Here is a 23,309-nt window from a genome sequence, read left to right as displayed (position 1 = left end):
ACTCCTCTTTCCCCACCAATCGTCCCCGTGGCACCTACCCCTGTGACTTTCAGGAGTTGCTCCACTTGCACCCACACCTCCTCTCTCTCACTTCACTTGCGAATCTGCATCCAGTGCTCCTGTTGTGGTCTCCTCCACATCAGAGAGACTGAACGCAGACTGGGAGATCACTTCATTGAACACCTCTATCTATCACAGTAGTGTGGATCCTCCATTTCAATTCCCATCCCCATTCCCTTGCTGACATGTCTGTCGACAATTGGATGGCATTAACATTGACTTATCCAGTTTCTGTAAGAAACCCATCCCCAACAACTTTCCCTATGTCTCCTTTCCCTATGGCTCTGTCTCGCTGTCTGTCTGTCTGTCTGTCTCTCTCTCTCTCTCTCTCTCTCTCTCTCTCTCTCCTTTCACAGAGCCAATCAATTTCCACCTTTCCTGTTTCTTGTCATATCAAATTAATATCTTTTGTCTGTTGGTCTGTACCCTCCCTCCTCCCATTCTTCTCCAGCCCTTAACACAGATGCCTGTCTCTTTTTTTTTGTTGTTCATACGTTGAGGAATGGCTCATTACCTCCTCTGGCCGCTCGCTGCAAGACCAGCTGAGTTCCTCCTGTGTTTTGTCGGAAGTTCCTAGTCTTTGCTCCACAGCTCCATCTTATGGCATGGGAGAAGTTTGCAAATTTATTGGACTAGAAATGACATCAGTTGAAGCCAGGATCTTTGTTTTTTTTAAATCTTTTGGTTCAGAAATTGAAACCAAGTTCAAAGAATTAAAAAGAAGCAGAGACCTCGTTGCATTACAAGCCCATAAGGATGCAAATGTAATGAGATGCGTTTGCATTCCGAATCCAATATTTTTTTTTTGGTTGATAGGTGCATGAGAAATTACATAGTGAAGATATTCGAAAGAACTCCTCCCCTGTCCTTCTCACCAATCTCTGTACTCAACATAAATCCAGTATAAGGACTGGAAATTGTTATGAAGTAATTTAACTCGGAATAGTATGCCTACACCTGTTCATTCCACTTCCCTGTAGGAGGGATCTTATAAGCTAAACATGCAAAGAGTCATACTTAAAGTAGTTTGGGGCTATAGATGAGGATCAAATGAAACTTCAGGATTTTAATCCACTCCCCTGCACCATTTTTAGCAGTTGCTAAAACAATGGATCATTGACACTCAACATCTCCTCACTCGTCAGGAAGGCGCAAAGCGACTGCACTTCCTGAGAAGACTGAAGCGGGCAAGGCGACCAGCTACCATCATGCTAGTCTTCTACTGGAGCTCTATCGAGAGCGTCCTTGCCGGCTGTATCACAGTGTTTTACAGTTGCTGCAGAGAAATGGCTTGGAGGTCAATCCACAGGAAGAGAAGCAGAGAGAATCACTGGAGTCTCCCTTCCCCCCCCCCCAATTGACGTGATCAACTGGGAACGTTGTTCGAAGATTATTGAGGACTTCTTCTACCCTGCACCTAGCATCTCTGAATTGCTTCCATTGGGAAAGAGATACAGGAGTATCAGACCCAGCACCACCAAGCTGAGAAACATGGGCAGTGAGAACACTGAACGACAAAGGAACTGCTCTATCCAGACTCTCATATTCACAAAGCAATAATTAGTTATTTATTTCTATCTATGAATACTTGTCCTGCATATGTATGTATTGTGTATAATATCAGGGAAGGTGGATGCATAGAGTCTATTCTCCCCACCCCCAGCACTTTCCCCTGTGGCTGCAGGAGGTGCAACACTTGTGCCCGCACCTCCTCCCTCACCGTGGTCTGGGGCCCCAAACAGGCCTTTCAATAGAAGCAACAACTTCACTTGTTTATCCGCAGGACTAATTTACTGCATCCGGTGCTCCCTTTGTGGCTGTCTCTGCATCAGGGAGACCGGTGGCAAATTGGGAGTTTGCTTTGCTGAGCATCTCCGCTCCCTCTGCCACAACAGAGACCTCCCAGTAGCTAACTATTTAAATGGCAGACTCCTCAAGCACGATGCCTCATGCACAATGACTGCTTCATGAACCCACGATGAGCTTGACAACTTCATCCACTTTGCAGCCAACTTCCACCCTGATCTCAAACTCACCTGGTCAATCTCCAATAACACTCTTTCCTTTTTGGATCTCTCTGTCTCCATCATGGCAGACAAGCAATCCACCGACAAACTCTCGAACTCCTACAACTCCCACTACACTTCTTCACACTCTGTCCCCTGCAATGATTCTATCCCCTTCTCTCAATTTCTCCACCTCCGCCACATTTGTTCTCAAGATGAGATCTTCCAGTCCAGATCTTCTGAAATGTCTGCCTTCTTCCACAAACAAGGCTTCCCCTCCACCACCATCAGCTCGGCCCTCACCCACATCTCCTCCATTTCCTGCTCAACTGCCCTGGCCCCCTCTGCCCCCAGACATAGAATCCTCCTCACCTACCAGCCTCCACAGCCAACACATTATCCACTGGAATTTCTGGCCCTTTCTACAGGATCCCACCACCAGACACTCCTCTCCTCTCTACCTTCCATAGGGACCACTCCCTCTGTGATTCCCTTGTGTCTATTCTCCCCACCCCCAGCACTTTCCCCTGTGGCTGCAGGAGGTGCAACACTTGTGCCCGCACCTCCTCCCTCACCGTGGTCTGGGGCCCCAAACAGGCCTTTCAATAGAAGCAACAACTTCACTTGTTTATCCGCAGGACTAATTTACTGCATCCGGTGCTCCCTTTGTGGCTGTCTCTGCATCAGGGAGACCGGTGGCAAATTGGGAGTTTGCTTTGCTGAGCATCTCCGCTCCCTCTGCCACAACAGAGACCTCCCAGTAGCTAACTATTTCAATTCTGAGTCAAACTCCCAGAATTGCAAGTCTGTCCATGGCCTTATGTACTATACCAGCCTGACCACCCACAGATTGGTGGAGCAACACCTTATATTCCGTCTGGGCACTCTCCAGCCAGTTGGCCTTATCATTTAACTTCCCTGCTTTCTGCTAAACTTGCTCGCATTTTTCCCCTCCCCCTTTCCAGTTTTTCAATTTCTATCCCTCCTCCCTTCCCCCTCCACCCTTTACCGCTGCTGTCCCCTCCCTTCTGCACCTATCATCCACCCCACTTCCCCTCCCCATCCTTTTGTTTGAACATTCTTTCATATCTCGATGAAGGGCTTAAGCCAGAATCGTCGGTTATGTATTTTTTTCTTTTCAACATAAAGGACCCTGTTTGACCAGCTGAGTTTCTCCAGCATTTTGTGTTTTTACTCTTTTTCCCTCAAACACCACCCTCTATCAAAAAGTAGATCTCATCACTGCAACCTGTCAAGACAATGGCCACCGTAATGACAAACACCTCAATATTAATTTATCTAAGACCTGTTCCTTTACTGTCAACTCCTTCTTTCCAAGCTGAGCCCAATTCTCCTTCTTCAATACATGGAGTTGTACAACGTGGAAAAAGGCCCAACTCATTCCTGCCAACCAAGATGCCTGCCTACCTGAGATGATTCCATCTGCCTGTGTTCAGCCCATGGTTACTCTAAATGTTTTCTTATTGATTAACCTGTCCAATCATCTTTTAAATATTGTAACTATTCCCACACTACCACTTTATTCTGCACACTCACCACCATCTGCAGGGAGAAAAACTTGTGTCTCGGGTCCGCTTTAACTTTTTTCCTCTCTCAGCTCAAACCTATGCCCTCTAGACCCCTACCATGGGAAGAGTGTCCAGCTTTATCAATGTCCCTCATGATTAAATGTACCATCTTCAGTTTTCTTTGCTCCAGGGAAAACCAATCTCTCATAACTCCATTCCCAATAACCTCCTCAAAAACCTTTTTTGCCCATTGCACTTCAATGACATTCTTCCCAAAGCAAGGTATCCAGAACAGCACACTGTTTCAAATGTAGCCATGCCAGAATCTGACACAGCTGTAACTGTATGTCTTAACTCCTGCACCTCATTGAGGTGATTAATGAAGGCAAGCATGCCAAATGCCTTCCTCACCACTCTGAACACTTTTGAGGAACTATATACTTGTACTGCTAGGGATCCTTTGTATGACAAGTTCCAAGGTCTTGTTAGACACTGAGTACACCCTGCCCTGCTTTAACTTCCCAAAATGCATCACTTTACATTTGTCTATATTAAATTTAATTTGTCATTCCTTTATCTGCTTTCCCCAATTGATCAGTGTCCTGCTGTAACCATGGACAATCTTCTCCATTGTCTACCACACCATCAATTTCAGTTTTATCGCAAACTTTCTAATCATGTACTGTACCTTCCCATCTAAATAGTTAATATGCATCCCAAACTGATATCAATTGATATCCTTTTAGTGTAAATGCAGCTCTCAGGAAAAACACAGCCACTGAATTTTAGATTGTGCACCGTGCATGCTCCAAATTTCCAATCGAGTTCAGTGATTAATTTTACATTTCTGGGGGAAATGTGTATTGAGTAATTAAATTACTGAGCTGTATTTTTTTTTGTCTTAAATTGGTTCATGTAAATAGAGAAGATCTTCCAAAGCCTTGCCAACACTCACAAGTAACAGATGACATTAATTGACATTGTTCCTCAGAAGCTCAACAATCTGTGTCTAAGTTGAAGTGCCAATCCACAGACTCTCAACATGCTATCTGAAGGCCTTTGCTGGAAGTCTGAGCTCTCCATGGAGCTCAGTAATCCAGTGTTGCCTTAATGTCTGTTCAAAGTCCTCTGTGTTAAGGGATAGGGGATTATTTTGAGTTCTATACTGACTTTCAGTATGGAAAGTGATGCAGACCATTAACCCACAGTTTGCAATGTAAACACATCTCAATCCACAATTAATTTGCTTCTTCTGAAGACAAATTGTACTGAGGAAAGCAAAAACTGCAGATGCCCTATTCTCAAGAAAACAATGAGAAGTTGAGGGACTCAAACTGTATTGTGTTTACTTAACTATCTGCTACTTTCTACAATAGAGCACCCATACTGTTACAAAGTGCACATTCGTGGGCCCTTTCTCAAAAGGAGTGGAACTGATTTGGCCCCATTTAAAGGCTTAAGGCTTGCCTGAAGTCCACCCAAATCTTGACGAGTTGCTGGTGTCTATCAATGGGCACTTTCAAACAGGGAAAACGCCTGTCTGTAAAGGCATACCTTCCTGAATCTGCTGTAGCCGGCTCCGAGGTGCCAATTCCAACCCTTCTCAGGGAAGGATAATCGGCGGAGTGCTGTGCTCCGCCGCCTGACCTGAATGTACAGCTTCTGCAAGTGGGTGTTTAGGGACAGGCTGATGATTCCATCAGCCCACGATCTATCTCCCACTCACCCCTCTTCCTCCAAGGCAAGGGTGGCAAATGGGAGCCCTCAGAGCAGCGGAGATCGTCAGGGCAGTGGGAGCTGTCAGCAGGGGCCGCGGGGCAGCAGGAGCCGTTAGCAGGGGCCGGCGGGGAAGCAGGAGCCGTGAGAGTTGGTAGGAGCAGTCAGGGGGTGACCGGTGCAGGCTGAGACAGCCACACCAGGCCGCTTCAGCCTTCGGGGCCACTCTTTGCGGCTCAAAGCACAGCAGAGCAATGGCCATCTTCCCTACCCATAATCCCCCATGCAGCTAGAACTGTTCTGGGAATTACAGAGCGGTTCCAGCTGCATGGGGGATTATGGGTAGGGAAAACGACCATTGCTCTGCTACGTATTTGTGACGGGTGGCGCTATGGCACCAGTTGCCCCACCTCTGTCGGATCCAGAGGGCACTACAAGGTGCCTCTGGATATGAATGTGACTCTGGAGCAGCCTTTTAGTGCTGCCGTCTGAAAGGTAAGTTCTAGTTTTTCAATCCGTTCTTGTAGCTAGCCTCCAGGCAGAGGCCTGACATGAAATAGCCTAATGTTTCATAATCAGTATTTTAAACTCAATGACACCTTGGCTGCTTGCTTTGATGTCTGTTGCCTGAAGGCAATTCCCAGATTTAGGAGGTGGGAGCAGGTGGTTTGTGGGAGGTTGAGTTGAAAGAATTGATAAACTTACAAGGCATAATGTCTCCCTAAATGCATTTAGGCAAAATATATATTCAAATACGGAGGTTGTGGTTTATTTGCCAGACATTTGTCCTTCGTACATGTTAAGGCTTCAGGCTCCTGCTACCAACCATATGTTGCAGTCAGTGTCATTGTACTGAATCATACTGAAGGGTGACTACCTTGTGTGTGTGTGTGTGTGTGTGTGTGTGTGTGTGTGTTTGTGTGTGTGTGTGGGGGGGGGGGAGGGGGGTATGCGTGTGCGTGCGTGCATGCGTGCGCACACCATACTTTGGGATGTGTTAATTCTTGCATGCTTGAACACCTGCCCTTTCTATCCTTGAACTCATTGCTGCCTCTAGGAGCATTCTGTGATAATTTGATCTCAAGGGTCTTTCAGGTTTATACCAGCCATAGCTGGCATAACTAAAGATGGCCCCATTCAATGAAGATGAATACTGAACTTTAAAATCCAAATAATTGTGATGTTTCAATTACAAGAAAAATGTATATCCTCAGTTTTTCTTGATTGCTTCATTTGTGTTCATTTTTTTGCACTATTTCTAAATATATCTGATCGGATACATTTATCCACTATGTAGTCTTGGCATCCCATAGGATCTTGCATCTAACCTTTTTCTCCCTGAGGATGTCCTGATTTCTCGCAAAACAACATGAGAGATAGGAATAGGCCACTCTTTTTTTGAGCCTACCTCATTATCCAACATGATCATAGCTGATCTTCGGCCCGAGCACCATTTTCCTGACCTATCCCTTGATTTTTCTACTCTACAGAAACTGTAGAGATAGCTTAATAACAGGATGCAACTTTACTTTCCAGTCAACTCTTTCTTTTGGATACATCATGACATCATATAAACTGACTCAATCTATCTTCACCACCAATCACTCTTTATTTAACTATCTAAACTTCCCTGTATTCCACATAGGATCTCAGATATGACAGAATGCAGCAGGATAATGTGGACCACTGTATGGTTTTCTGACCTTGGACTCTGTTAAATTCAAGACGGCTAGATTTAATTCACATTGAGATCCTACCACTTGGAGAAAGTGTTTGACTGTGACGGATGCTTCATTGCAACTCAGTAACTTGACCGCCTGTTACCCCATAAACAGAGTTCTCATTTTCTTCATTTATTGTTGGATATAAATTGTGATTGCTATTGATTTAATCAAATGTAATCTCCATTCTCAATGTGTTTAAATTGTAGTCAGCTTGGGAAGGCAACAGGAATCTGGAGTAACTGTTTATTTGAAATTGGTCTGTGAATACTTGGGATAATTAGCTTGTGTTTATTCACAGTTGGATGGATCCAGCATTAGTATTGCCTCAGATAGATACTGAAAGAGTTGATGCCATTTGAAAGGGGATTTCTTTGAAGAAGACGGCACTGGGAGAGTCTGGGTTTTTTTTGTAGGAGTCTAAAGAAGTCTCTTTTTTTTAATAAAAGTGATGGTTTACTTTAAAGTATGTTTTATATCTGTGTGTTTCATCAGCCCAGAAGTTGTCACTATTTTCTTTACATGCCTGTCAAACAGCAGGATGTGACTAATCTCAAATTTCTTACAACGTAATGTTGGCAAAACCAATATAGCCTGCATTGTTCCAATCTTGGCTCTGGTTCCTTCCCTGGCTGTCATTTTGTTCAGTCTGGAGATAGAGACATTGCCCAGTCCTGACCTAAATTCTGGGTATCCATTCTGCACCATGACTGCTTCCATTAAAGTTGCACAACATGACCACTGAAAGTATTCCCCTCGCATTACTCCACCTTTGGAAAAACCTTGTGCTCCAACTCATTAAGGTCTAACCAATTCCAAGCCTTCACAAGGTCTTGTCACTCGCTCCTCCCTAGCCATCCATCATCTATAATCAATCTGTTATTATTACCCCAGCTTCTGCTTGCTCCTAGTTCTATCTTAACATGTGTTCGTGTTCTTTGAAATTCTCTATATAAATGTGCAATTTTCCCACTCTATCAAAATCCACCCAAAATGTTCCCTCGACTGTTTTCCGCCCAGCTTTTCTCCTGCTCAGCACCTTGATTCTTTTCATCACAACCTTGTTTGCAGTTTGCCTCTGAAGCTGCATGGTGTATTGTAGTAATGTTTGCTCCTGTTTTGATGCAGAGTTCATATTTGAAATTCATCCTATGGTAGGATGTTAGCAACCAGTGCTTCCACAATAAAAAGGTGAACGTTTCCTTGAAGATTTACTCATCCATTGGAAATGATGAAACGATCACGATTAATGGAGATTTCGAGAAATGCAATGAAATTTGTGTTGGACTCTCACTGTCCTGTTAGCACACTCTTCTCTCTCGCTCTCTCTCTCTCTCTCTCTCTCTCTCTCTCTCTCTCTCTCTCTCACTCTCTCTCTCTCTCTCTCTCTCTCTCTCTCTCTCTCTCTCTCTCTCTCTCTCTCTATCTTTGGGTGTATTTCATCATAACTGCATATTACTTCAAGTATTCTTTGGCACTGGGCTGGATAGAGGTGGGCCTAACCATATTATGAGATCGCTGAGATCATGGGATTTATCCAGCAGTACCACATGAAATGGAACTCTACCCAAGGCAGAAAGTCAATAACTGAAGGTGTTGAGCCCAGGATGGCAAATGGGAACACTGGCAATCAAAAAAAGACAATTTGAAAATGTTAGTCTGGAAATTGGATTCCACGTTTATTGGCAAAGCCCTCACTTAAAGTTATGTGAATCAGAAAATTAGAACAAGCCTTTTCACACACGCTCTCCGATGTTTTGATGACAATTTTTGGTCGAATTTCTACAGGCATGCACCTAATGTTTTTTTTTAGATAACATTTACTTCCATGTCTACAAAAAAATCGATCTCAGAATTTCATTATGGAACACTCTTGGTAGAATAAAGACCGTGTTGTGCTAACTTGTTGATTTTCTCACTCTTTAAAATTGACACTGGGAAATCTGACAGAGTGGACTTTGAGGTATCAAACACTTCCCAAGGTCCAAAGATGTCAAACTGTCCACTTCACAATACACAATGGGGCACAATTTGTGAAATGTCAGTAGTAGAAGCATTGTATTTCACTCAGCTGACATCAGTTGGATCTGGTCAATGTAGGGCAATACTTTTCTGCAATCCTGCTGTTTTCGATCTTCCTTATGAAGGGGAGCTCTTAGAGAGGGGATAATGCAGAGCAGATGTTTCATTTCACCATGTGAGCTTTATATTTTTCAATTTCTTATAAGAGTTACTACTGGATAAATTGTCATTGATACATACTGTAAAAGGAGAACAAGCAGGGATTCCTGTAATGATGTTTTTAGGTCAGTAATCAACTTCACATTTGGAGTTATGTACAGTAATTGCCAAAAATCTATGACATGTCTGAATATTTTGCAATTGTATCACTTACCCCTGTGAGGCTATAAAGTTTAATGCAAAACACTACTGTGTCCAGCTGCAATCATGACTTTGCGTGCGCGTGTTCCTGTAATGTACAAGACATTCTGAGTGAGGCATGGTCGAATCATGTAGGAATACCTTATCTACATGGCTTACCTCTGCTCATTTATGGTAGTTGCTTCAGTCAATCCAACGCCAGCGTGCATGCGGCCCCCCACACTAAGGTTTGGCATAATTCATTGCGGAAGAAAGCACTAATGAAGGGCAAGGTTCCTGGCTTATAGAAGACCACAGTAATGGAAAAGGGCAAGGAGTCACACGAGGTTCCCAACACAGAAGCAACGTAGCCCAAGCGGATGTCATTTTTTTTAAGAACAGTTGGGTAATTAATTGTGAGTGTTCAGACCGAAAGATCAAAAGGACTACAATGAATCAGCACTTTGCAGGATAGTATGAAGCAAAATGTCAATCCACCCACCACATCAAAAATTCTTCCCTGGTGATGCAATCTTTTATGTGGCCACTTATTGAAAGCCTTTTGAAAATCCAGGTACACTTGACTAGGAAGTGGGCACCCATCCATCATTCAGTACCTCTAGTCCAAGTAATTTCCCCAATTCATATTTTTCCTCTGGCAAAAATGATCATTTTAATTTATTTTGTCTCCATAATTTTCCATATTTATTTGGACAAATTTATCAAATATTTTGTCTCCTTGGTACAAAATGCTAAAAGTCTCTGCCACTTCCTTATTTCCCATGATTAATTCTCATCACCGTAGAGTAGTGGTTCTCAACCTTTTCCTTTCCACTCACATACCACTTTAAGTTAATCCCTATGCCATAAATGTTCTGCAATTGGTAAGGGATTGCTTAAGGTGGGATGTGAGTGGGAAGGGAAGGTTGAGACACAATTGATACTGAAATATTTTGCTTGAGAAAAATTGTCATTGGCCCATTTCCTTTGGAGTTATGAAACCTTGCACATGACGAGTCAATTAGGTACAATTAAAACACTGGTTTTCAACTTTTTCTTTCCATCCACATACCACCTTAAGCAATCCCTTACTAATCACAGAGCACTTATGGCATAGGGAATACTTAAAGTGGTATGTGAGTGGAAAGAAAAAGGTTGAGAACCACTGCTCTAGAGGACCAATGTTTCTTTTCTAAAGTTTGCCTCTTTATATACTCGTAGAATCTCTTATTTCATATTTGTTACTTGCATAATATGTTTTCTCTTCTCTATTACTAGTTTGTTTCTTCAACCTTAATTGTTCCTGTGAATAGGGACTGTTTCTGTGCCATGGCATGAGGGATGATAGATCCACTCTGATGTAGTGAAGAGATGGAGCCAAGTGGCTCCCAATTTGCAGCTCCACATGTTTCTATTGACAAAATGCCCTACAGTTATTTGCCCATGCTATTCCAACAATAATTTCAAATATATGACCCCGACCACCAAGGACAAGAACTCTATGTGCATGCAAACACCACTGCCTGTCGAAATATAGAAAACGAGAACATAACAACAGAATCTTCAATTGTCAGGTACAATACGTTAAAACTGTAGCATACATGATGTACCTTAACTCTTGCCTGCTGTTAATATTGCCCGGCACCCCTTTCAGTAAGTGAGAAAGAGAAGCAAAAGAGAGTCCCTGGGTGTCCGTGGATTCGCCTCCACTGCTTCTGCAGCTGCGCCCTCTCCTGTTCGATCCATCGGCAACGTGAGCTCCAGATGTCTGACACATTCCGGAAGCCTTCAGTGACCGAGGCCAATTTGGAGCCCTACTTGGCCTCAGCACCCTCTCAAATCCTGACTCTGATACCTGGTCAGCCTTTCAAAACTGCTTCATCATTCCACATAATCATGGGTGATCATTCAACTGGCCTCAACAACTTTCTATGGTTGGAGTTCCACAAGTTCACAACTGAGGAAAAGATTTCTCCTCATCTCAGTTCTAAGTGTTTCTACAACCCACCTACCAACACACTTGTTCACCTGTTTGAATTTATTTTCACGTTGAAGAATTTGTATCGCTTTACTTCTCTATCCCATTCCCACTCTGACCTATCTGACTACGGCTACCTGCTCAGCATGAACAAGACCCAACAAAACCTTGAGAACCGGTACCTAATTTTCTCTCTGGGCTTTTTGCTGTCTTCTGATCTCAAAGTTCAAAGTTCTTATCAGATTCAATAATTTCAGTTAACTTGCTTTTTCTGCTTGCATCTGAACTGGCCAGTTCTACTGAAATATCTCCATATAATCATATAACCATTCACGGAGCGGAAACAGGCCATGTCGGCCTTTCGAGTCCGCACCAGTTCAATAGAACAATTCCACTAGCTCAAACCTCCTGCTCTCTGCCAATAACCCTCCAACCCCCGCCCCCCCCCCCCTCACCTCTATGTACACATCCAACCTTCTCTAAATTGACAGAAGGGACCCTGCTGCAACTATCTCATTCGGAAGTTCATTCCATTCTGCCACCACTCGCTGAGTGGAAAAAGCCACCTCTAATATTTCTCCTAAAGTGTTGCCCCCTTACACTTAACTCATGGCCTCTTGTTCCAACCTCCCCTGCCCTCAGGGGAAAGAGTCTACTTATGTCTAGTTTATCTTTAATATTTACTTGGTTTTCCTTCTTCACTGCAGATTTGCAGAGCATTTCCTACACCTCTCACCTGCTTTTACATGTGCCTTTATTTGTTTTATTTCTCTCTAGCTTTCACCCTCCTTAACTCGCCCTCTCCAACTCTCTCAATTACAATCCAGCACAATTATCCCCAGCACATAACCTGCAGTAGCAGAGCACACGTGACGACTGCTACACTGAGATAAGGAAGACCTATCATTCTTCCCTGAGACCACATTTTTTTGTAAATCGTATTACCTGGTGGTGCCTGCATACGAATAAAGCCTAAAATAGAGAGGCTCCAGAGATCAGACTAGCGAGAAGGTGGTCGCGGGAAGCTGACGATTGGCAACAGGACTGCCTCGAGCCAGTGGATTGAGCGGTGATCAAGGACTTAGCTGAGGATCTGAATGCTTATACCAGGGCTGTTACCGACTTTATCAAAACAGGTGTGAACGAATTGTTCACCATTTTCCCCGAGCAGGATCCCGAGATGAACAATGAAATCTGGAACCTGCTGAGAGCCAGATCACAGAACACAACACAAGGAGCGGACACGACATCCAGAAAGCCAACTCGTGGGTGAAGTGGAGATTCTGGATGAGAATGAAAACAAAGGATACTCGACAGTATGCTGAATCGACAGGGGCTAAATGAAATAACCTGCTACAAAACCAAATCTGGTACAATAGGAGACATTAAACCTTTACTACCAGTTGAATTAAATGCCATCTATGAAAACCAGGACAAGGAAGAGCCACTGCTCACCCCCATGTCCCTTTAATGATCCTCTTCTGTCAGTATCCAAAGATGATGTGTAGCTTGATTCAGGAGGAGTGAATCAAAGGAAAGCATCCGGTCCGGACAGAGTACCCGGCCAAGTACTGAAAACCCATGCTGACCAACTTGCCAATGTATTCATGGATATCTTTCAGCATCTCACTCTAATAGGGCATCGTACCCACCTTTTTTAAACAGGCTGCAATCATACTGGTTTGTGTAACCTGTCTAAATGACTCCTGACCAGCGGCACACGCATCCACAGTGATGAGGTGTTTTGAGAGGCTGGTGTTGAAGCATATCTGAGTGGCAACATAGGTCCATTCTAATTGGCCTACAAAAGCAACAGGTTTATGGCAGATGCCATCTCACTGACTCTACACAAAGCTCTGGAAACCCTAGACAGTAAAGATGCTCTTTATCCACTGCAGTTCATCATTCCATCATCCCCTCAAAAATGATCAGCAAATTCAAGACCTGGGCCTCAATCCCCATTGTGTAATTGAATCCTGCCTTTCCTCACCTCCAGACCACAATCAGTGCAGATTGGCAAGAACATCTCCTTCACAATATCCATCAGTACCAGATCATCACAGGGATGCATACTTAGCCCCCAGCTCTACCTGCTTTACACCTATGACTGTGTAACTTGGTACAACACCATTTACAAATTGACCGACGATACCATAGTTATAGCTTGTACAAGAAGGGGCGATGAGTCAGCTTACAGGAGGAAGATTGAAAGTTTGGCTGAATGGTTTACTAACAACAATCACTCACTCAGTGTCACCTAAACCAAGGATATAATTGTTGACTTTAGGAAGGGAAAACCAGAGGTGTACGATCCAGTGATCATTGGGGGATCAGAGGTGGAGAGGGTGAGAAAATTTAAATTTTCTGTGTCATTGTCTCGGAGGACCTTTCCTGGACCCCACAATGCATGGGCAGCAGGATTCTGTTGTGACTCGTCCCATCAGGAACACTGGGAATCCCATAATTAGTGCTTCTTTATGGGTGAGTATCAATTTTAGGCCAATTAGATAGCCTGCCTTCCCCATCTATCCTACTGAGGGAGGGGTGGATGGGGGGGGGGGGTCCATTCCATCCCAAAAACAAATAAAGTCAAGAAAAATGCAACAGCCTAGGTGCCGGCTGTCGGCCTGTGACAAATCCCTGATGTGTTCCCTACCTTTGTTGTGGGTGTCTCGAATGTTGTGCGTAACTGTGGTCTGTTGAGTGTTGGGGGAGGGGAGGGGGATAATGGCTTGGACTGAAAGGTGAATTTGGTATATAATTGATGTGTAATTTGTGATTGATTACTGGAAACTGGGTTTGAGTTTGAAAATTTATAAATAAAACATCCAAAAAAAAATTAGATGCTCTTTGCAGGGACCTGATTTGGTAATGTTATAATTCTCCAAAAATACATGAACTCTAATGTCAGATCAGATATTGAGAGCTGAATGGCAGACCACCTTGCTGCACAATCTTCTGACCCTTTTGCTAAAGCAATAAAATCTGAAATAACTACATAATTAACTAAGGATGTGGAAACTTTTGTATTAAAGTGGCTTGAACTTTGATTTTGATTGGGATTTTTTTATGTTCAGTGTTTGTTTGCAGTGCTTTTTTTTATCCTTTAAAATGTTAAATAAAATACTTTAAATTAGATAAAGATGTATTTCGTACAGAGCTGCCGTTGACTTGAAAATATTGCTCAGTCATTGCCACCAGTGGCCGGAAGCCAGGTGGGCCTGAGACCAAAAAAGGTTGCGAACCACTGGCATAATATAATTGGATGAATTAGAGAACTAACTCAGAAGATTTGGAAACATTCTGCTAATTAATAAAATAAATACATCAGCACTCAAGTGGAATAAAAATTATGCTTCTTTCCAATCAAAACCCCAATTAAAACCACACACACACGATGCCCAGCTGTTAATTTGTTTTTGTGCTTTCACAATTCTACACAAAGGGAAATATTCAAACAGCTGGAAACTCACAGCAAGAAACTGTCAAGTTGCTGACAAATCTTTGACCTCTTGAGGATGATTCATGTTACATGATGTATTTCTCAATAACTGTGGATAGCTCCCAGCACACTGAGGCATTGCCAGGTTTCAGGATGGATTAGTTTTGCACTTACATCATCCATTATAAGATAAGAAGCAAGGCTGGGACTGACTGATGTGATCTAACATTTCTCATTTTTGGCAGGACCTGACAGGTGGTGGGCTTGAAGAAAATTTAAACACGCTGAAGCTGAAGGAAGGAGTGGACTACTATCATTTCAGCTGAGGGCCTCGGGCTAATATCCATGGCTGATTTCCACAGTGCCTGCAGGATCTAAAGGACATTAAAAATTGCAAAAAGGAGTAGGCTATTTGGCCCCACACCTGCTCCATTAAGTAAGATCACAGCTGATCGTTTATCATAGCACCACGTTTTTGTATAAGATAAAATCATATTGATCCTATATTGAGGATACATCAATATTGGGTCCAGTTTTTTTTTAAGGGATCATGTTATACATCACTGAACACAAGAACATAAGAAATAGGAACAAGGGTTGGCCATCTGGCTTGTCAAGCCGGTTCCGCCATTCAATGAGACCATGGGTGATCTGATCTCCGCCTGCCTGCCTTTTCCCCATATCCCTTAATTCCCCAACACTGTAAAAATCTATCCAACCTTGTCTTGAATATATTCACTAAGGTCGCCTCCACTGCTACAATGGGCAGCGAAGTCTACAGATTCACCACCCTCTGGGAAAAAAGTTCCTCCTCGTCTACATCCTAAATCTACTCCTTGGATCTTGAGGCTATGTCTCCTAGTTCTACTTCTGATATAGGTCATTCAGCCCAATGAGAACCTGCTGGCTGTCAGGCACCTATTTTACACTATTCTACCAACTCTGTCCCAGGTTCTACCCCTTGTGGACATACGGTGGACACAAAAGCCCATTTCTGTACTTTAAAACTCTATGGTTCCGTTCTGCAGTAAGGACAATTTACAGTGAAGAACTCACCATTGGGATCTGGAAGGAAACCGGATTAAAGTCGCAGACTCGCTGGGAAAAGGTCAGAGAGATAGGACCTAAGGATGATACTGAATTTAGTCGCCTGAACACTGAAGCAGTGGCTCATTGATGTGCCATCCATTTGTTGTGATCAGCAAGTCTCTTCTCAGCTATGCAAGTTTAATAGTTTGATAAGAATGTGGGGAGAATAAGAAAAAAATGCAGTTAATGTAGGATTAGTGTAAATGGGTGGTTTATGGTCAGTATAGATGCAATGGCTGCATGACCTGTTTTTATGTTGTATTAGTCCATGGCTATTTGTCCCAACAAGTCAGCATTGACCATCAAGCACCCATTTATACCATTCACATTTCATTCTCTCACATTCTCATCAACTCGCACCCTCCTCTCCTGCCAGCGTCAAGTATTACAACTGCATTCAGCCAAGAGCAACTTACAGTGTCTACTTAACCCACAAAGAGGATTATCAGTACCATTTGGGCACTCCTTAGAGGTTTGTGCAGATCTCAATGTAATAACATGGAAACCAGATTGGCTGATAGCCAGGGACTGACCAACATGGCATTGGTTTACAGCCACAATTCTCTGACCTGGAAGTAGTGGCGTCACAGGTAGTCAGGGTTGCGAAGAAAACTTTTGGCATCTTGACCTTCATAAATCAAAGTACTGAGTACAGGAGTTGGGATGTAATGGTGAGGTTGTATAAGACATTGGTGAGGTCAAATTTGGAGTATTGTGTGCAGCTCTGGTCGCCAAACTACAGGAAGGATATCAGTAAGACTGAAAGAGTGCAGAGAAGATTTACTAGGTTGTTGAGATTGAACGGGTTAGGACTTTATTCCTTGGAGCATATAAGAATGAGGGAAGATTTGATAAAGGTTTACAAAATTATGAGAGGTTTAGACTGCAAATGTGAGTAGGCTCTTTCCACTTAGATTAGGAGAGAAAAAATACAAGATGGCATGGCTTAAGGGTGAATGGGAAAGGTTTGAAAGGTTTAGAGGGAACTTTTTCACTCAATGAGTGGTGGGAAAGTGGAAAGAGTTGAGATCTTAAGTTTTAAAAATAAACTGGATAGATACATGAATAGGAGAGGTCTGGAGAGTTATGTAATGGGTGCAGATCAGTGGACTAGAGGAATAATGTTTCAGCACAGACTAGAAGGGCCAAATGACCTGTTTTCTAAGCTGTCGGGTTCTATTATTCTAGAATCCACCTAGTGTGCATACCATATTCTGCTAGGAATGGGGCCTTTACCCAAATCTAGTTCTTGGACTGTACTAAAAGCATCAAGAAGGAAAATGTAATCAATCCTAAAGGGATTTAGCAGACAGTGGAGCAGAAGATTGGGGAAACGTTTTCATTTTCATGGATTTTGGTCAAGTTTATTATCATCTGATTGCACAAGTACAACCCGTCAAAACAGCATTCTCTGGTCCTTGGAGACACACAACCAGACATGTCACTTTCAATCAAAACTCTTTGGTCTCCCACTTTTGTACCACTATTGGTCTTTCTGAAGCCCAAGGAGGGGCTAAGACATGACATCTTCAGCAAAGACTAAGGAAATGCTGAAAACAATGGTAAAGTTGCCTGGTGCAGGTCAGAGGGACATCAAAAATGCTGTTTGCTTTTGGGGCTACGTTTCGGGACATTTCCTGAATCACCACCTTCCTTGAATCGCAAATGTGATTAGCAAAATGTTTGGCCTGCTTCTGTGATCTATGACATTATGATTTTAAGTACAACTCGGGACTTTTGTACTATCCTTGATTGTGCTTCATTGAATGGCCTGAAGATGCATGCGTTGGTACATCAATTGAGGTCACACTTGGTGTAGTTCAGAATACACAAGCAGGTAAGTGCTCAGTTGGAAGTTTTACACAAGGCAAAAAAAATTAACAGATCCCAGTTTAGCTATCGCATGCACATGCACACACTATTTGGAAGTCAGTGTATTACGAGCCCAAAGGACCCCAAAACCCAGCAGCAATAGACATTCACCTTTCAAAACAAAAGTTATTTTTATCAACTTCAAACATGAAAATAGAATCAAACTTTAACTTAACTCTATGCTTATACTATACTCTATACTAACCCAAATTACCCCCTTCTTATTCTAAGTGCACGTGTATGCAATGTGTGTATAAATTCAAGAAAAGTTATTTGGTTCACAGTTCAATCTCACTTCTCCTTCTTCCAAGTTCGCTGGTTGCAGGCAATCACCATACTGTGCACAGAATTTAACATGTATAAAATCACCACAGGCTTGGTGCTTGAAAGGTAAATGTTTACTGCTCAGCAAAGTTCTTGTAGGGTTTGCAGAGAGAGATATTTGTTGCTCCACAATTTCCACAACTGAAGTACCACCACTAGTCACCTCAGGGTCTCGGTGATGAAACTCGCCCCATCAAGGTCTTCTAGATGGTAACCTCTTTCTTCAAACTACCACAGAGTTCCATTCCTTCCTCTATTTCAAGAGAAACATCAGACAGATAGCACTTCCAACCATCTACTGCTCTGGAACTTGCTTTCATCAGTTTCAGTTTTCCCTGGATTGCACTTTTCAGTTACTTGTCAGTGTCCCACACACTGACTGACTGAGCTGTTAACTCAACTCTCTCTCTTTTCCAACTGCAACTCCAAAGAGAGCACGTGACTCATGTCCTGCAAAACCCCCACCTTCCTGAGCAAAACAACAGTTATTTCTTTCTTCTGCTCTCATCTGTTGTTAGATAAATAAAATCCAGGAGTGACCTTTCTATGAGCACTTTGCAGAAAGGGTACTGATAGACAGCATGACGCCAGCAAGACAATGGTCAAGCATTTTATGCCTTCAGTTCAATTTACACTGACTTGTGAAAGGTGCTTACATTCTCCAGAGATCCTGCAATGTGAATTCTTCAGTCTTTCAAATAAGATCTGTTTTAAGATGTGTGTATGTATATGGCCTACTCTAAACCTTATAAATTCTCCCCAAATATTAATATTGTTACAAGAGACTCATACACATGTTCAATGACACAGACATACATGCATAATTATGGGTTACGATCTGTTACATTCTCATCAGCTCACACCCTTCTTCCCCACCAGTGTCTGGTATTACTGCACTTAGCCAATAGCATGCAATTATTTAGATGATCTCACAACAAAAACAAATGTAATATATTTTACTGCATGTAGCTGATATGCTTGTCTTCTAAAGCCATATGATAGTTAGCAGATCCTGACCTGGATTGAAGATGTTTTTTTTTTAAATCATCTTTTTTATAACATGAGAAGTGTGTCAAATATGATAAAATTCATCATATAGATTCTACCTTCCTGGATCACACTTTTTTTTTACTTCCTTCAAATACTATTGGCCAAGATTTAGATGTCAGATCAAGAATAATTTGTGAAAACTAAATTTTAGGCCTGAAATTCCTTGGATGAATAATCTGCAGAGGAAATTCGTTGTGTGAGGAAAGGGGCAAGAATTTGCCTTGGCTCAACTTGACATTTTCTTTTTCGCCTTTGAATCCCAACTGTTGGGAAAAACGTTTGGTTTAGTTGGTCCCTGTACTGGCAGACTGGCAGCTGAGAACTTACAGAAAGTATGTATTTTCTTCAAGCCAGATTCCAGAAAAGTAAACCCCTGTTATCCGAAGTTGAACCAACTGGCAACCTGAGGAAGCCGGCAAAAAAAAAAGAGAAAATAAATAAATAAACTGAATCTTTTCTTTTTAAAATATTTTTCATATCGTGAAAAACGATTGAACAGTACAATTGGACAATGTGCTACAAGATTCAGGAAAAAAAATTAATTATGCAAATATTCTCATAAATTAGGAAATCCAGAGCACAAGCATGGCAATAAAATGAGATTTAACAACAAAAAAAACTCAAAAAAAGAAAGAAATGAAAAAAAAATCACAAAAGATATATCCTAGCTATGTTATCTGTGTTTTCTCTGGATACAAGCTAAACCTTCATGAAAGTGAACTTTTTCCAATTAATATGCATGACCCTATTTACACTCAAGTTCCATTGAAGAATGTCAGAGATAAGTTCCAATACTTAGGGGTTAAAATTACTACACGATTTAAAGATGTTTATATAACCATATAACAATTACAGTACAGAAACAGGCCACATTGGCCCTTCTAGTCCACATTGATTTAATAATGTTCCACCTACCTGCTCCCTGCCCATAACACTCCAACCCCCTCACATCCATGTACTCATCCAACCTCCTCTTAAATTACAAAATTGACCCTGCTGCAACCACCTCTTCCAGAAGGTCATTCCACTCAATTTTTCTCTTCTAGATGGTCTCCTTTATCATTATCTTTAATAGATCGATCGTATTAATGCAGTTAAAATGATAATATGAACTAAGTTTTTATATAATTGAAAGAGATTCGTTTCCATTCCAGTCTTTTTTTGACAATATTAACTCAAAAGTTTCTTCCTTTATTTAGAAGAACAAAAACTCTAGAATTAGTAAATTGCATTTACAAAAATTGAAAAAAGATGGAGGTGTGGCCCTTACTTTTAGATTTTATTTCTGAGATGTTAATATTCGTTATCTAACTTTTTGGATTTTTTTTATTCTGACAAATTGAATTGTCCATTATGGACAGATTTAGAATTGAAATCTAATTGAGCAGTAATCAGTGGCTTCTTTATTAGATATTTCTCTTCCATTTAGTTTTTACAGGATCAATAAGGATGTATCTAATCTAATACTCAAACTTATATTGCAAATCAGGTTCCAATTTAGGATTTTTTTTAATTTAAAAAACTTTGTTTTATCTGGTGTCATCTCTCATAATTACTTTTTTGACAATCAATAATTGATCAATCCTTCTCTATATGGAAAATCAAAGGGAATATTTCTTCTGCAAATTTATTTAAGGAAGTTTGTTTAACCTTCAACAGCTGGTGAGTAAATATGACAGCATATATTCATATTTTTTAGATATTTACAGATTAGAAATTTCTTAAATACCATATTACTGGACTTTCCATTTGTGTATCCACCAGAACCAGTTGATAATATTTTTCAATTGAATCCTTGTCAGAAAGGATTAATTGGAAATATATATGTTAGATTATTGAAATTACATCCAGTATTCCACAGTAAGATTAAAAAGGCTTGGGAACTGGAACTTGAAAGACCCTTATCGGAGGATCTGTGGGACAAGATTCTTTAACTGGTGAATACAATATGTGCCCAATATTCATTAATCCAATTCAAAGTGGTGCATCGTGTTCACATGTCCAAAGAAAAGCTACCTTGTATCTTTTCTAATATTAACCATAGTTGTGACAGATGCAAATCTGATATTGTTATTGTTTGATATGTTTTGGATCTTGTCCATCTTTAGAAATATATTGGAAAGAAATTATTAATTTCTTTTCAACTGTTTTTCATGTGGAGCAATGACCCAATCCAATAACTGCTTTTTTGGGGGTTATTGAACCAGACATAGGAAGTTTTTCTGTATCTGCGCAACGGGTTATGGCCCTCTTCTGCATTGTTGGCTAGAAGAGCCATCATATTCAAATGTAAAGACTCTAGACCTCCAACAGTATTTCAATAGTTTTCTCATATTATGTCCTGTTTAAGTTCAGGAAAAAAATGAGATATCATATATTTGATTCATTGGTGAAATTTGAAGATACATGGTGACCTCTTATGTCTTATTTTCATTTGATGTAAATGTTTTTAATGTGATTAGATGTACTCACTCTTCCAGATGAGATATAGTCTTACCTTTGTCTTTTGATTCACTGTATGAATATGTAACCCTCAGGATAAGCTGCTCAGATGTTTGTTTTTGTTAGTTTTATTTTAAATAGAGTAGGTTAGGTAGGTTTTATATATATATTTTTTATTTTAATGTCTTTTCTGTCTTCACCCAGTGCAGTGGAGGGGGAAACCAAGTTTTATATATGTATATACATATGTGATATTGTATTTTCAGTTTCTTTCCCTTTTTTATTATAAAAACCAATAAAAAAGATTGAAAAAGAAAGGAAAAAAAGTCAAAACCCCTTCCTGTAAGCAAGGTTGTATGAATCAAGTGACACCAACTTAGAGAGGGACAACACAGCGCCAACAATCCAGAACAACATGAGGCTTAATATCACTTATTTATGACCATTTGGCTGATCTAAGACAAGCCCACCTAGTTAAAATCAAGAACACCTGGGAGCAGGATTTGAATCTTTCATGGTCCGATGAGATTTGGGACTCGATTGTTAATTTGATAAACATAACTTCCTTTTGTGCACACCATTGTTTGCTGCAATTTAAAGTGGTACATAGAGCACACATGTCTGAAGTTAAATTGTCTTGTTTCTATTCTATGTGACAAATGTAAAATAGGTGACGGTTCTTTAGATCATATGTTCTGGACCTGCCCTAGTTTTCAAACACTTTTGATAATTATTAAATTAAAATGGGAACCTTGCCCTTTAATTGTTCTTTCTGGATTTATTCAAGATGTTGATGTATTACAGACTTCAATTCAAAGCTGAATTTTATGTTTTACATCATTTATAGCCAGATGTGCAATTTTGATTAAATGGAAAGTTAATACTCCACCTACACATGCATAATGGCTAAGAGATATTATAGCTGTTCAACACTAGAAAAAATAAATAAATATGCTATCAAGAATTCAAATATTAAGTTCCAAAAGACGTGGGGCTCATTTATGGACTTTTATCATAATATTAATATTTAATAAATAAATAAAAATTAAATTAATAAGAATAAATTTTTAAAGTTTCAAATTATGTAACTAATTGTTCTCTGAAGTAACATGTAAATCTTCAGAGAAGATGGAAACAAATATTCAGCCTTGGTCGTGCTTTGTTCGTAGGAGCTGTTTGAATAATGTTGTGTTTGAATAAAATGGTGTCGCCCAGGATAAGGAGTTGGTTGATGCCACTCACCTTTGGAGTGACTCTCTTAAAGTGTCTCTTTATCTCTGCTTATGAAGAGTCTTTATTAGTATATTATTCAGTATATTAGTAAGGGTTTATCTGTAAAGCTGGGGGAGGGGGTTTATTATAATGTTATTGTTCGTCTTTCAGGCGACTCCGTGGAGGGAGAGGAACCTGCAGCAACAGTAAAATATTTTCAAAGAATGTGACTGAAAAAAAGTAATATACTTTAAGGTTCAGAATAAGTACAATATAGTATTTTTGTCTTTTAAACTCTTTATTCTTAATGCAAGTGTATTAGTTAGGCATTGCAAGAGTGAGTCTCAAGCAAACAGGAAACTCGTTTATCTGGCATATACCAATCCTCATCGGTGCTGGATACTGTGGTCCTACTCTATTTAGATGGCCGGGTAAATTTAAGGGACTAGCAATTCCAGAACAGGTGAGGCTGGGCTTTCTGCCACCAATACGTCCTCACAAGCAATG

The 23,309-nt window shown here is 41.0% G+C and overlaps 1 protein-coding gene across 10 annotated transcripts in view; it reads left to right on the top strand.

The window, feature by feature from the left end:
- b3gntl1 (UDP-GlcNAc:betaGal beta-1,3-N-acetylglucosaminyltransferase-like 1) overlaps positions 1–23,309 on the top strand; it is a 392,999-nt gene that overhangs the window by 305,996 nt on the left and 63,694 nt on the right. The window contains exon 12 of one of the 10 annotated variants that reach the window (XR_011354722.1): positions 15,059–15,249. The exons of 8 other annotated variants lie outside the window; for them this stretch is intronic. Coding sequence is in view for 1 of the 2 variants with exons in the window: in XM_069929539.1 (XP_069785640.1) it covers positions 15,059–15,139 (81 nt within the window). In the remaining variant the exon portion in view is untranslated. Of the gene's footprint in view, positions 1–15,058; positions 15,335–23,309 lie in introns of those variants that run through there. One more of the 10 variants, XM_069929539.1, reaches the window with a different exon arrangement.

Source organism: Narcine bancroftii, chromosome 3 (assembly GCF_036971445.1).
Source record: "Narcine bancroftii isolate sNarBan1 chromosome 3, sNarBan1.hap1, whole genome shotgun sequence".
Classification (NCBI taxonomy): Eukaryota; Metazoa; Chordata; class Chondrichthyes; order Torpediniformes; family Narcinidae; genus Narcine; species Narcine bancroftii.
Note: the sequence above shows the minus strand (reverse complement) of the source record. Positions and strands in the feature narration are given on the sequence as shown.